Raw genomic sequence first — 15819 nt, 5'->3', positions numbered from 1 at the left:
CATTAATTACTAAGCCATCCCTCCTGCGTGTACTATAAATCCCTCCGCCAGCATGGGCAGCAAATAGACCCCTCTAAGCCCCTTATCTCCCTAAAATACAGTTATTCCTGCGTCCTCAGTTGCGACCAAACAATCGGATCTCTCTCCCCACATACCCCGCCCCAATAACCATTCGCTGGCCGCAATTCCACGTCCACGGCAACTCACCTCTCCTTCAAGCCCCAGCTGCAAAAGAAAAGAGTTATGAGTCTCTCTTCTCCGTTGCCAAACCACCCCCCTTGTTCCTGCCCTTGTTCCCAATCTGCCCCCAATTCCCGGAAATCTCTACTTATATCCCCTGAACTTCCCTTATCCCAGCGCCCCCCGTACCCCTTTCCTCTGCTAGTCCCCCTCCAACTACCTTCCCATGCCTTGCGCCAACCTCCTTCAGGCAACATTCCCCACCTCTGCTCACTCCCCCACTGCCTCAAAAACCCCCTCGTGACCCCCTAATACATTTGCTGCCAGCGGTGCAGACCCAAACATAACTCCTAAAAAACCACCCTTCATTTACCCCTATCTGTCTCACCCAAGACAGCCCATCCTCCCTGACCACCTCCTTACTCCCACTACGGAACCCCCCCCCGGCCCTTTCCTTCCTGGCCCACCTATAATTTGCACCTTTAACACCCACCTTCTAAACAATGCACCTACCCCCATTTAGACCTCCTTCCTCCTCTATCCTACTCCCCTCCTGTTCACACTGGCCCCCCACCCTCCATCACCTTACTACTATTGCACCGTGTAACCCACCCTGCACCAGGGGCCCACGTGCACCCCAGTCCATGCAGTCCCATCTCCTCATTTCATCTCTCCGCCACTGCACCAGGGGCCCACGTGCACCCACGTCCATGCAGTCCAATCCACATAACTTGCTCTTCTAGCACCTTGCGTCCCTTACACCATGTTTCCCACCTGCACCAGGTGCCCTCATGCACCCCCGTCCATGCAGTCACCTCTCATCACTTCCCCCCCACTGCAACAGGGGCGCTCCCGCTCCCCCATCCATGCAGTCACCTCTCCTCATTCCCCCATTGCACCAAGGGCCAAACTAGCCAAGTGCCTCCCGTTCTGTACGTACTGAATTCCCACCCTAGCGCGTTCCCTGTCTCCTGCCCCTCACGCGAACCAGGGCTACTACTGTATGCTCGAAGTTGCAATATCCTCTTAACCTCTGTGAGTCTCTCCGTATTAACTCTGTGCCGCTATAACCCTCTCACATCCTCCAAAGCTTGCTCACCTTGTCGTGCAAGCGTGAGGGCTTTGCCACCGTCATCCACACCCTCCCAATGACGGCCACCCCCCCTATTAGTTTTCCAGTTACATCCCCCCCGCACCCTCCCCCGCCCTACCTAAACGTGTTCCTCCTCACCCACCCCCTACTCCCTTGGGATCGCCCCCAAAACCTTTCTCCAACCTTTGCGCCCTCCCACCCTTTCCGATAAATTGAGGCCCCACCTACAGAAACCCCCACTTTAACTGGCATACGGTCCTTCCCCCCCACCTCCTTGCCCCGCTCCTCACCCTTTCCCTCTGTCCCCTGCCTGAAAACAATGTGTAATCGGATGCCGACCCTTGCATCTGCTGCACTCTTGTTTAAATTTGCACATCATGCTCGTGCAGCCTTCTTTATTGAAAGCCCAACATGCTGCTGAGGGCTGACCTCTGCCTCCTCCCCCCGCCCCTTCTGGGGCGGGGCAACCAAGAAAGGGCCGGTAAGGCACGGGTAATCCACTTGCCGTGTGTACCGTTAGAGTTGGCCTCGTCAGTGCCATCCATTGCAACCAGAGATCCATGTCTATCTCCCCTCAAACAGCCTGGCTGTCTTCCGCCAACCTTGCACTAAACTCCTCGTCATAACGCACCCACGCGAAACCTCCAAAACTCGTGAAAGCCTTCCTAATCACGTCCATAGACTTCAACAGAGCCACACATCTCTCCGGAACTTTCTCACAATAGACACTTGCATAGATGATAAAAGCTGACGTCCAATTCTCGATCGTCACCAGCACCTTTGGACGTGAGGCCAACTCCCTCTCCTCCTCCTTAGAACCCTCCTTGGCTCTTACCTCCCTGTGTAATAGCTTGAACACATCCACAAATTCCCCTGCCCATATCTTCTCCTTTGTTGATGACATCAAATGTGCCCCCAACGCTTTCGTAATGCCCATGTATGGCAACTTCTTCTCCTTTCCCTTCTCCTTTCCCTTTCCCTCTGCATCCTTCTCTTTTGGAACCTGTGCCTCGGGTGCCAAGGGCTCAATCGCCCTGTCTGTCTGCACCTCCACCGAAGAAACCTTCTTTTCCACAACAAAGGCCTCCATAGGCTGCAAGCCAAGCTCTCTCCTCGGCCCTTGCACCCCTGCCCCGTCCCTTCTTGCCCCCAACCTCGTGTCCCCCCTATGCCATACTGGTGACCATTCTCCTACCCGCTCACCTCTTTCTGCCCTGCCGTTGCCTGTCTGCAGCCTGACCTCCACTCCAACGCTCCTCATCTCCTTCCTTACTGGGCTCCTGCTGCGGGGGCAAAACATGTCAACAGTCTCACCCAGCCAGTTCCCCCCCTGACCTCTTGCCCCCCAGCCCCTTTGCTCCTGGCTTTCACCTTCCCACCTTAAACTCCTTCTCGCCCTCCCCCTCCTCCTTACTACACTGTACCCTTCATCCTCCCACTGCCCCACATATTCCTCCACCCCTTCATCATCCCCACTGTAATACCATGGCTGTTGCGAGCACATGATCGGGCCGTGCAGATCCTCTTGTGAGCCCGGGGCGTCCGCCTCGCCACTCCTTCAGCGTCTTCTTGGCAGGGCCGTGGAAACCCCTTCCTGGTCCTCTTCTCTCGGGCGAAGGGTCGTCTCCTCCACCCCTTCATCATCCCCACTGTAATACCATGGCTGTTGCGAGCACATGATCGGGCCGTGCAGATCCTCTTGTGAGCCCGGGGCGTCCGCCTCGCCACTCCTTCAGCGTCTTCTTGGTGGGGCCGTGGAAACCCCTTCCTGGTCCTCTTCTCTCGGGCGAAGGGTCCTCTCCTCCACCCCTTCATCATCCCCACTGTAATACCATGGCTGTTGCGAGCACATGATCGGGCCATGCAGATCCTCTTGTGAGCCTGGGGCGTCCGCCTCGCCACTCCTTCAGCGTCTTCTTGGCGGGGCCGTGGAAACCCCTTCCTGGTCCTCTTCTCTTGGGCGAAGGGTCCTCTCCTCCACCCCTTCATCATCCCCACTGTAATACCATGGCTGTTGCAAGCACATGATCGGGCCGTGCAGATCCTCTTGTGAGCCCGGGGCGTCCGCCTCGCCACTCCTTCAGCGTCTTCTTGGTGGGGCCGTGGAAACCCCTTCCTGGTCCTCTTCTCTCGGGCGAAGGGTCCTCTCCTCCACCCCTTCATCATCCCCACTGTAATACCATGGCTGTTGCGAGCACATGATCGGGCCGTGCAGATCCTCTTGTGAGCCCGGGGCGTCCGCCTCGCCACTCCTTCAGCGTCTTCTTGGCGGGGCCGTGGAAACCCCTTCCTAGTCCTCTTCTCTCGGGCGAAGGGTCCTCTCCTCCACCCCTTCATCATCCCCACTGTAATACCATGGCTGTTGCGAGCACATGATCGGGCCGTGCAGATCCTCTTGTGAGCCCGGGGCGTCCGCCTCGCCACTCCTTCAGCGTCTTCTTGGCGGGGCCGTGGAAACCCCTTCCTGGTCCTCTTCTTTGGGGCGAAGGGTCCTCTCCTCCACCCCTTCATCATCCCCAATGTAATACCATGGCTGTTGCGAGCACATGATCGGGCCGTGCAGATCCTCTTGTGAGCCCGGGGCGTCCGCCTCGCTACTCCTTCAGCGTCTTCTTGGCGGGGCCGTGGAAACCCCTTCCTAGTCCTCTTCTCTCGGGCGAAGGGTCCTCTCCTCCACCCCTTCATCATCCCCACTGTAATACCATGGCTGTTGCGAGCACATGATCGGGCCGTCCAGATCCTCTTGGGAGCCCGGGGCGTCCGCCTCGCCACTCCTTCAGCGTCTTCTTGGCGGGGCCGTGGAAACCCCTTCCTGGTCCTCTTCTCTCGGGCGAAGGGTCCTCTCCTCCACCCCTTCATCATCCCCACTGTAATACCATGGCTGTTGCGAGCACATGATCGGGCCGTGCAGATCCTCTTGTGAGCCCGGGGCGTCCGCCTCACCACTCCTTCAGCGTCTTCTTGGCGGGGCCGTGGAAACCCCTTCCTGGTCCTCTTCTCTCGGGCGAAGGGTCCTCTCCTCCACCCTTCGGTCATCCGTGCTAGAGGCCGTACTGCACCCTCCTGTCTGTCCTCTTGACTCATGCGGAGGGGCCATTCTTAAACCCTCTCCCTCCGGAACAGCGGGGGCCGTACTGTGCCCCCCGCCCAAAATCCTCCTAGCCGGGGAGGTCGTTCCGCACCTCTCCCTTTCCCCACCACATGAAGGGGACTGCTCTCCCCTCCTCCCTCCCCCACTCTTCTGCAGGTATTTTCCTTCCTTTCCCCTTCGCACTGCTGTCCCTCTCTGTTCCCCTGCACCCTTATCCCCCTGTCTGCCCTGCACCCTCACGCAGTCTCCTATCACCTGCATCCTCCCCCGGGTCTTTGTGCCCCGCACCCTTCCCTGACCCCTCTCCCGTCCCTCCTGCCCCCTTTCCCGCTCTCCTGGGGATCTCCCTCCTTCTTCTCCTCACCCCATTATCCCAAACCTCCCCTCTGCCCGCCGCAGGGCTGCACGCCACCACTGCAGCAAGGGCCTCATCCGCCACAGCTCTATGCTGTGGCCTCTCCCCACTGTCCTCCTTTCCCCCGTAACTTCTCCTACCGCCCCCTCAAGCTGGACCTTAGTTGCCCTGCTGATAATAGCCAGGGCCTCCCTCAGCGCCTGGGCATCGACCACCCCCCCTTTTCTTTGCCCCCTGTCCCACCATCCTGCTGCAGCAGCACTGAAATGCGCGTAACTGCCTCCCAGCTTATCCTCCAACTTGCCCCCGAGCCACTAGATGCTCCCCTTGCGGGGCCTGCCCCAAGAGGGGATGGCAACAGAAAACAGGCTTCTCCCTTCAAACCCTGGATCCAAGCCCCCGAGGCGATGGGCAACCACCTGCTACTGAACTAACCTCCTCTGATCTTTACCTCCTGTCAATATAGTACATTAAAAGAATGTTTGCATATTATTTTATTTTATTATTACTTAACTTTTTTAAGTACCCCCTGCTCCCCTTATGTTGACTGACAAGATGCCCAGGGACCACTCTGCCCACCAGGCATTGGTGCGGGAGGCGCCACCTGGTGCCGCAAAACGACACCGCACTTCTGTGCCTCTTTTCCTCAGCTCCTCAGGAGTCCTGCAGCGGGAGACCGCTAATTCACTGTGGCCCCTTTAAGGGTCTGCACTGCTCCAGGTAGCCGCACTACAGCACCGCACCGCAGCTCTCTCCCCCCAACAAGGATGAGAGCTCCCGATGCGTCCCTAGGCAGTGCGCACTGTGCCCGACCGGACCCGACCCCCCCCAGGGCTCCATACCGCCCTGTGCAAGAGAGGAGGGGGTCCGGCAGCAGGCCAAGACGACAGGCCCTCCGATGCCCACAAAAGCCTTCACTGGCGTTCCTCGGACCCCAGCTGCCTACCAGCTGAACACCCACCCTCGGGGCCCCACCCGATGGCGGAGAGCTGGCCCCCGCAAAGTGAGGTTAGGTGTACGGTACACCCGACTATGTTTCTTCTTTTATATATATATATATATATATATCACAGCCCACAAAATAGCCCCTTCCTAAGCCTACCCGCCTGCCACTACCGAAAAACCGACAACGGGCCCTTCCTCACCTCCAACAACGGCCCAGCAGGGGAGGCTCAAGAGCAGGCGACCAGGACAAACGCTCGTCCTAAACCGCCGCCTGCTCTCGAACCTTCCCTGCCCCCTTAAATAACCCCTGCGGCACTCTATGCGCAGGCCAGCTCGCTAGCCTGTGCAGCACTCAAAACAACCCCAGGGGTCCCCTTCTGAAATTACACCAGGGCAAAAATGTTTTGGATTCCAGGTGGGGGATCTTTTGAATCAGGCAGAAGACGATAGCAAGTCCCTGTGCCTCCCAAACCTCAGCCCAACTGGGAAAAAACAAGTAGGGCCAACAAACAACCTTTACCCAGTCTAAACCACAACGCAGAACAAAAGAGGTGATGGCTGGAAGGTTTGGAATGAATCTTAACCACTGGCATTGCTCTGGGCAACCCTCGTGACCATCGTTCTTCACCTGCCAAGCCATTACAGAAGGGGAAAACCATATGCAATCAGGCTTGCCCCCCATCCCTCAAAAGGGCAGGTCCTGACAGGTGTGGACTGGCCCTTCAGCCTTTTTGAAAGGTAGGCGGGTGTGGCCAGGGCCAGGGAACTGTTGGATTGTCACGGGGTGCTCGGGGAGAGTTCGGTACTCAGAGCCAGGGTAACATTGCAACGACGCTTCAGCGGGAGAAGCCGAGAGGGGGATCGCCGATGCGTGTAGCCACACATGGAGAGATGGAAGTGCAATATAAATCCTTGGTTCGCCGCCCGCACCACTCGGTCACTTGCTTTTTACAGAGTGCGTTCTCTGTCTCCTGAGCCAAATACAGACTCGGCTCAGGCCGGACATTCAAGCATTGCCAGTGCCGCAAGTCTCAGCGAGGAAGAAACACGCACGGCGTCCGTGCCTCTGCAGGTCCTCAAGGTGCTCAGGTTGCAAACACATGTCTTCTATCAGTGGCAGAACCTTTCATATGCATGGCGGGACAGGTCCAACTCAAAGAGCTGCAAAGCACCAGTTACCTTGCACATCTGTGATAGTTAAAGCGAGCAACACAAAGCGCCCATTTAAAGATGTGTTTATAATCCATGATGACTCTACCGGCTTGACATGCACAAAAAGAAAGTTGCTTTAAGTCACCAATCAAATGTTTTCAATGTCATGACATCATGACGAGCTGGAGGTTTGTGACAAACCATCTCCATATCTATCAGCTTATTACACAGCTTATTTTATTACACGTGTCTTCAAGCACTGAAAGTACCCTGGCCTTCAATAGATTTTTCAGGTTGACGTTATATTGCATTCTGGGACTTTACCATTCGGGATGTGAAAATAAAGCCTGGAAGGTACGTGATCAAATTTGAAGAGTGGCGCTTCGCTGTTCAGCCCAAAGTTTGTGACCTTGGTCCCCACGCTCCCTCCCTCTGCCAGCTTTCTGGCCATCCCACTCTCTTCTTTATGGATGCAGCCAGAGCACCACTAGTTTATTGTTTTGCACTTCCACCACTGCACAGTTCACAGTGCCCAGAATTGTACAGCACGTGCATTAGCCCGCTCCTTTTCATGCATAACCTGTTCTTGCGGGGGTGAGTTGTTGGATCGCCTTGGGGTACCCAGTGGCACCAATGGAGAGGGGTAGATTCAGGGAGCGTGGGCCGGGTACTCACAATCAGGACATGGGGTGCATCTATGATTCTTCTGTAGGGGCGGGTGATGCCTGCGCGACACGCAGCCTAATTCGTCAGATTTCTGCAGCAGGTGTGTTCACCCACTGGATTATCTTACTGGTGCATGCTATCAAGCATAACCTGTTCTTGCGGGGGCGAGTTGTCGGATCGCCTTGGGGTACCCAGTGGCACCAATGGAGAGGGGTAGATTCAGGGAGCGTGGGCCGGGTACTCACAATCAGGACATGGGGTGCATCTATGATTCTTCTGTAGGGGCGGGTGATGCCTGCGCGACACGCAGTCTAATTCGTCAGATTTCTGCAGCAGTTGTGTTCATCCACTGGATTATTTTACTGGTGCATGCTATCAAGCATAACCTGTTCTTGCGGGGGCGAGTTGTCGGATCGCCTTGGGGTACCCAGTGGCACCAATGGAGAGGGGTAGATTCAGGGAGCGTGGGCCGGGTACTCACAATCAGGACATGGGGTGCATCTATGATTCTTCTGTAGGGGCGGGTGATGCCTGCGCGACACGCAGTCTAATTTGTCAGATTTCTGCAGCAGTTGTGTTCATCCACTGGATTATCTTACTGGTGCATGCAATAAAGCAAAACCCGTTCTTGAAGGAGCTATGCCCTGCAAATTCAGAGAGTTGTGGGATCGCCAGCGATAAAAGGTGGCACCAATGAAGTGGGGTAGATGTAGGCAGTGTGTGGCAGGTACTCGGGTCCAGCCTCCAGGATGTGAGATACCATAACATGCCTACACAGATTTCTGCAGAAGCTGTAGCACCCATTGGGTTATCTTACCAGTGCATGCCCGGCAAGAACACAGAGTTGTACAAGCACCGCGAGGCACCGGTGGCACCAGTGTGGAGAGGAGTAGAGGCAGCACGTGTCAGGTGCTCACATCCAGGATGTGAGATGCCTCTGTGGGCAGGTGATAACTGTGTGACACAAAGCATGTTTTTGCGGTATACCGTTGTTTCATCGACAGTCATTTTTACACCTGCCTTTTTTATGAGTACACAATTACGGAAAAGGTCATCGCAATTTTGGGGGGGTGGGAAAGGGCAGATAAGGTGTTGGGGTGGGGAATAGTTAAAAGTAGGTGGGGGAGGGTCTGGTGGGAACCCCCCCCCCAAAAAAACCAAACCAATTTTATTACCTTTTTCGTAATTGTGTACTCGTAAAAAAGACAGTCGTAAAAATGACTGTCGATGAAAGAACATAGAACCAAACCCGCAGATGTTTGCAGAAGGTGTATGCAGTGTATCACAGAGCGCACAGCCTCCACTTTCCCCCGGTCCCTGTGATCTCTACCCCGGCATCTCCTTTGTCTGCCACAGTTCGTGTTGCCTCACTCACTGGGCTGGGGGCAGGGCTCCCCACCAGGCCTTACTCCGACAGAGAGGTACTAGTGTGTTGCTGCGAGCCACTGACAGACCGCAGTTAATGTCGAAACAGTCTTTTAATGTTCTTCATCCTTGGGCTATTACGCGGATCCCATCAACAAACACCATTAACCCTCCATAAGTAGCATTTTCTGTGAATTGATTCACTGAGGAGGGCCACTTTATTTGAGGCGAGGGGCGGGCCACTTTTTTCGAGATGCCTGGGCCTATTTCATGTCCCAGACCGGCCCTGCTAGTCCAGCCTGAACTGCTTGGTAGCATCCAATTGGCACATGACCACAAACAACGCCAGTCTTGTTTCGGCCTCATTAGGTGTGGGGCGTACTACATGAGAGGGGGAATCCCACCCCTACATCGACAACGATTGATCCATTCTCCATCAGTACAGATGTGAAGGTCGTGTGCATCTTCCTGGAGGAGCACAAGTGGTTTCTGAATTCAGAGACGGGAAGAGTCAATCCTTCCCAAGGGTAAGCGTTTATTGGAGTCATCTTCGACACCCTCAGGAGCTGAGTGTTTCTTCCTCGTCAACAAGCTCTGAAGATGCGGCAACAGGCTTCTGCTCTTCTGTCCATCTGCTGCCCAAAAGCATGCCAGTGGCTTCAAGTCAAGAGGACTTTGCAACATCAACAGTGCGTGCGGCCAGGCTGCACCTCCAACCGCTAGTGTGGCACCGAAACACCACCAATCCTCTCAATGCCATCCACATCCACCTTGTTTCCATGCTATCTCCACGCGCCCTTCTCTCTGGCAACCTATTGCTCATTATCGCGCACTCGTCCGGCAACACAGACATCCCCAATCACCAACTCAATGCCACTTGTGTCATAGAAACGACTTGTCTTTTCCTCACCCCTACCCATATCTTTAAAGTTCTCATCCCATCCGGATACAGCATCCAACATGCCGACCGCACTGCCGCATAACCGAGTGCGACATTCCATCTGATCTACCACCCACCTCACAGGTGCGGGTCATTCCTCAATGACATTTCCAACCACACCACCCCAACATCAATCACAACCTCAACAAACACATCCCTTGCTGACTTCAACCTGCCATGGGCTCAAGCCACTAAAAGCACCAAGAACATTCTCTTAGAGTCCCTGGACATAGCACCACACGAAACATACCTGATCTTATCTTCTCGGCATATCCCCGCATACCATGTCGTAACGCTACCCCCCTTGACTGGACAGACCATGCCACTATACCCATCCTCCGTACACATACACTCCCATCCAACAAAGGACAGTGTAAGCCTGCCATGTACCTGAGTCGCTTCTTTAAGGACCAGCCACAGAAAGTACTAGAACACAAGCTAGCAACTCTAACCAACCCCACCATCTCCAACGTCGACACTCTTTTATCAACTCACGATCAAACCTCTCTTTATGGCAGTAAAACAATTCTCAAACCCACTGCTCAACCGCGTAATCCTTGAGTTAACAGAAAGATGCAACGGTATTAGCAAAATCTTTATCAGCAATACAGATTATATACGACAACAGATTGATACTATAAAATCAGTGCCCTCTGGCCGCCCGCTCTTGATCTCATGCTGCATAACACAAACTTGGACCTCCTTTACTCCCCTTACCCCCAAGGATCTTCCCGACACCCTTACACCTCTTAAACCAACTGCATACACAGATCACACCATCCCTGCTGCCATCTAAATGCAGGAGAAGCGGGTCTCCCTCACCCTCCTCTTTGAAATCATTAATACCTCACTCATGTAAGGCATCTTCCTACGCACCCTAAAATCAGAACTCACCTGCCCTAGTCATGTTTTAACATCTTGTCATATAATGGAGAGCCATTACAAAAAAGGATATGCCAACATTTGCACTGACTTCAGAATGATCAACTCGGGTCCATTTTGGAAGACCTTGTTTAGAGCCGACTCAGTGGTTGTTTCATCTTCTGCTTTTTATATATGGAAAGAGTGTGTGAAGTTAGTGGGATAAATGAAGGTTCTCTCTTCAGTGAGTGAGTAGGGTTTATTGTATTGAGATATTAATGGGATATACATAGGAATTTGTTTGGATTTTAGCTGTTAATCGCAATGTGTTTTATAATTGTGAGATTATGTCTTGCCGTTTTTACTGTGTTTAAGGTTTGTTTAATAGCCAAATTACACATTAAAGAAAATACAAAAATAAAACAAAAAAAAAAACATTCACGCATAGCCAGCCCCAGCTTTTTCATTAAAAAGGCCAAAGCGCAAAGAAGGCACTCACATTTCAAAAGGCGCTCTCCAGCATGAGACAATAGCATAAAACAAACGGGCTTTATAATTGTAGTGACGACCAGTGGAAGGGGTGATTAGTGGATGGTCGTGGAAAGGGTAGGGGAGTTGGCTGGTTTTGCGGGGTTTATGCACTTTTTTAAATCATGTTTGTAGTCTGAGGGCCCCATACGCTTCAGGAGGACTGTTGCAAGCCTTGGATTTGCACAATCGCTTCCGAGACATCACGTGTGATCTGCACTAGAGGCGGAGCCCTCAGCCCACAGCGACTGGGGCGAGATTAAAAGGTCGCGCCCCATTGGTTCTCTGACTGAGCAGGAGCCGCAGAGGCTGCCGAGCCAGAGACTGAAAGTGGAAGAGGACAGGGGCTTTTTACTGGAAACTCCCCGCCCCTTCAGGAGAGAGTGGCAGGGAAAGAGACACCCCCTGAAAGCAGAGAGGGCGGAAGAGACACTTTGGGGGCCTCTTTATAGGGTGACCAGATTAAAAAAGTAAAACAATGGGACAGGGCAACTAGCATAAAAGTAGGACTAACTCTTGAACGCGGCTGGCAAGGCACTACACTGCAGTAGCAGTTGGAGGAGAGGAGGTTTAAGTACTGGTGGGATAAACACACATTACACTTGATCACAAACTACCACTTCTTCATTCGTAAAATGCAGCCTTTCTTCTGTGTGAGGCTGTGCACTCCTGCCTGCCAGCTATGAAGACCTAATACCAGAAACCAGGACCACGGCAGTTTCCAATGGAAAAATAATCCTGAGAAAGGGGGACAGAGCACCCAATTCTGGGGACGTCTGGTCACCCTACCCCTTTACCCAGTCATTCAAACAGAGCTTGTTATAAATGTGTGGCTTGCAACAATGTACAAAGTGGGATGGTCCTAGAGAGAGTGTTTCTTCCACCTGCACTAAGCACTCAGGGCCTGATTCTGAGCTCTGATGAGAAGTGGCCTTCCCAGCCGGCAGCACCCCAGCCAGGTGCGCCGCGTACGCGGGTGCTCCGGGGCCAGGGCGCCCCCCGGAAAAAAGCCATCTGTGCTAAAATTCCCTATACTTTCAATGGAACTTCCTAAAAATCGGTCCAGCGGCAGCCCCGGGAAAATCAAAAGTCACCTCTCCTGCTCCCAGCCAACTTCCGGCGCCACCATTCTAAGGTGGGTGGGGGAGGGCATAGTGACGCTTTCCTTGGTGTAACAAGAGCTTTCATATCTCACGTAGCCGCATACTCTTTTACCAACAGCGGAAGCGGGCCTCCACGACAGCGTACAGCACTTGGTGTCCTCTCTACAACCAGTATGACACCTCAAGCCCAAATCTGAGATCCATGAAAAATTAGGAAAGTGTTAGAGGAACCACACTTTTCTTAAAAGAACCATATTCTGTGAACGAAATAATGTGGCGTACTGACATCAAACTACACAAAAACAAGCTCCCTACCTCTAATGGTTTATGGTGTCGGCCTGTATGGTATGTGAGGTTAACCACCAGTCTGAATTAAATTCCAAGAAGTTGGGGCAACAAAGTATATGGAGTATTCAACCAAACAATGTTAGCCTCAAACACTATATTGATAAACATTTTACCTTTAATTCATAAAAAAACAAGTTTAAAAGACATTCAATTAAAACCACCAAAAAGTGGCTAGTGATGAAAAAAGCGTCCAGTGTCTAACAGCTCTTAGGTGGCTATTCAGTGCATATTCAATAAAGAAACAATTTTACAACAATTCACAAACATGTAATGCTAACATCAATTTCTTGAGAATGCAAGTTTTTAGATTAAGAGACCACAGTTATTATCCACAACCATATGTAAACAACATTTACTCTAATGATATATGTAAAGGTACAAATCCCTTTGTTTCATGTATATGATGTTGTCTTAGTGTATCATCTCACAACACCTATTTTGGTGCTGCCGTGTACTGACATCAAAGCCTCGACTCTTGCGTGTGCCTGATTTGCGTCCCACGGTGCCAGTCAGTAATGCAGGCACGCAAGGGGACTCTCCTGGCAGAGCCCTTCTTTTGCGTGTAAAAAAAAGGGGGCTAAAATACGTCACGCGAAGCATGTCCCTGGATTTGCAGCACCACGTTCTGATATGCTGAAGGCGCAAGGACACTTTCGTAAATCAGAAACGTGGCAGCCATTTTAGAAATCGTCGAAGTGACGGGTGCACACGCTGGCCCCACAACGATAGATTTGATCAGCTTTTGCAACTGGAAAGCACGCCAGCAACCCTCCTGTAAATCTTCCACCCGCCTCAGGATAGGGGTGCTGGAAACTGGAGGAGAGAATGTCAGCTTTCCACACTACTTTTCCTCAGAGCTCAGAAGCGGGTCCCACAGGGGTGCCGCGCATCTACGATGATAATAAATGCAGTACAAAGGTCGATGGAGGAGTCGAATGGCCTTGATAAGTCGCGGCCATGAGAGTAACAGTTACTAGGGCCGTTACTGTGCCATAAGTTCATATACCTGTAACTAAGCTGATTCTTTGTAACAGCACCGCGATGCCTCCGGGCTGCTTGTGCGCTTTATAAATGCAAATAAATAAATAAATAAGGCGAGGGTGCGTGAATGTGCCAGATTGCACCATTTCTCATCAGATTTGTGCAAATATGAAAAGTGTTGTTCCATCACAGAACAAGACTTTATTTTTTTGCTCATGCCTCTGAATCAGGCCCTCAAAAACCATTCACTTCTCTGCGATCGCATCCATGGGCGTAAAGCGGTGTGTATTCTCTTGCGAGCCCCAAAGAAGGAGGGAACACCACCTCCCCCGCCCCCGTTCTCTTGCAACTCCGAAAACTCCTCAAAACGTGGCTCTTTACACAGCAACTACTAAAATAACCTCACCCCTCAAGCTACAGATTCTCACTGCACCCTGATTTTACAGACAGCAGGGCACCGTCTGATGCATGTATGTAACTTCGTAACTATTGTACTTACCTTTTATCACTTCAGTAGCCTTGTAACCATGTAACCTGATATGTGATGGTCACAAACTATTGTATTGTATGAATTGCTAGAACACTCTTGCAAATATGTAACCTTGCAACTTGCTATCCTCGTTTTCTGTCAAGAAAAGCGCCTAGATACCTTCGGGCTTGGTGCGCTATACAAATTGCTAAATAAATAAAAAATAAAAATAAACTCGTAAGAGTGTGCATTCTAGACAATGCAATTCGCAATACTGCTTGCCACATGCAATGACACTTTTACACATTTCAAATGTGGACTTTTCTGCACTCACAAAGTCAGACAGAACTCCAAAAAAAAACAGAACCCACAAAAAACACCCTCAGCAAAAAAGAAAAGAAACCCAGCTCGAAAAAGAGGGGCCCATCTGTGAAGGAGTGACCGACTCCAGGTAAGAGAGGCAGTCAAAAAGAGACACCACTCTGGGAAATAGACATCCACCGGCTGAAAGAGGGACTCAACCCGAAAAAGGAGACACGTACCCCACCAGAAGGGGTCACCCACCAGCGGGAAAGAGACACCGTGCACGAGGACGAGGGAGACACCCACAGTGGGAGTTCAGGGATCCTCCCTCGGACCCCCAAACATTGGGACACGGAGGCCCTCGCCTGGGGAAGACGCGCCACCCAGAAGACTCACCTGCGACAGTGCACAGCAGCACAGACAGTCGGTAAATCGTGGACAGTTCCACCATCTTGTGCCAGGTGATGTCCCAGAGTTGCGCAGGGGACGTTAGAGAGACAGTGACTGCCAGAAGAGACTGCCCCAGTCTTGTGCGTGTGTATCACCTCGTCTCTACGTGCAGCAAGCTGTGTCTCTTGAGACTGGGTCGCGAGGTTTCGCTTTCTCTCTCGTCGTGTTGTTGTTGTGTGTTTCTTTCTGTGTGCACAGGTTCTGCGCACCTGCCTCGGGGTGTCTCCCCTGCTCTGTGTGTAGCTTCCTCTCTGTGAGTGTGTCTGCTCTCTCTGTCTCTGTCCCCTGCTCAGTGTGTCTTTTCCTCACTGTGAATGTGTCTTCTCTCTCCCTCTCTCCCCCTCTCTCTAGGGCAGTGTGTCTGCACTCCGTCTCTCCGTCTGTGCCTCTCTGTGTGTCTCCTGCTCAGTGTGTGTCTGCCTGCTGCCTGTCTCTCTGTTGCCTGGCACTGGGACCAGAGCCAGGCATGAGAGGAGTTGCTTTCACTTTCGATTGTGGGCACAGACAGGCGGGAGTACAGAGAGAGAGAGAGAGAGAGGAGGGAGAGAAAGGGGGGAGAGACAGAGAGGAGGAAGAGAGAGAGAGTTCCTGGGTGTCAGCTATTCACCCAGCCCCGACTCTTTGCAGTCTGACTCCTGTAGTTTGGCTTTTCATGTTGTGCACAGCAAGCTCACATATACAATACCACTGGCCCACGAGTTACAGGTGGCAGTGCTTCGTGTGTAAGTGTGACACTTCGGCCAGTACTGGCCTTCAGCCAGTGCACTTTGCATTCTGGTGGGGGAGGGGGCGTTATACTTAGATCAAGCCTGGGATGGGCTTTGGCTAAAGGGGTCACGGCTGGCGTGGGGTCCACGTGGCAGTTACTCAGTCTCTGCGTGCACAGGGCAGAGGATTGGCCAGTCTAGAACTTGGCCAAAGTGTATTACTCTATGGCTGGGCCCTGTTCAGCCCGAGGTAAACTCTCTATATACTTTGTGGAGGGTGTA

The 15819-nt window shown here is 52.5% G+C and overlaps 1 protein-coding gene across 1 annotated transcript in view; it reads right to left on the bottom strand.

Annotated features, from left to right (window-relative positions):
• TAPBP (TAP binding protein) overlaps positions 1-15035 on the bottom strand; it is a 167616-nt gene extending 152581 nt beyond the window's left edge. The window contains exon 1 of the mRNA XM_069635221.1: positions 14777-15035. Within this exon, the coding sequence (XP_069491322.1) occupies positions 14777-14831 (55 nt within the window). The 5' untranslated portion in view covers positions 14832-15035. The remainder of the gene's footprint in view (positions 1-14776) is intronic.
• Positions 15036-15819: the final 784 nt, after the last annotated feature.

The sequence above is a fragment of the Ambystoma mexicanum genome, chromosome 13 (assembly GCF_040938575.1).
Source record: "Ambystoma mexicanum isolate Mex_15411 chromosome 13, UKY_AmexF1_1, whole genome shotgun sequence".
Lineage (NCBI taxonomy): Eukaryota > Metazoa > Chordata > Amphibia > Caudata > Ambystomatidae > Ambystoma > Ambystoma mexicanum.
The sequence above is the reverse complement of the archived record's forward strand: the minus strand, read 5'-3'. Positions and strand labels throughout refer to the sequence as shown.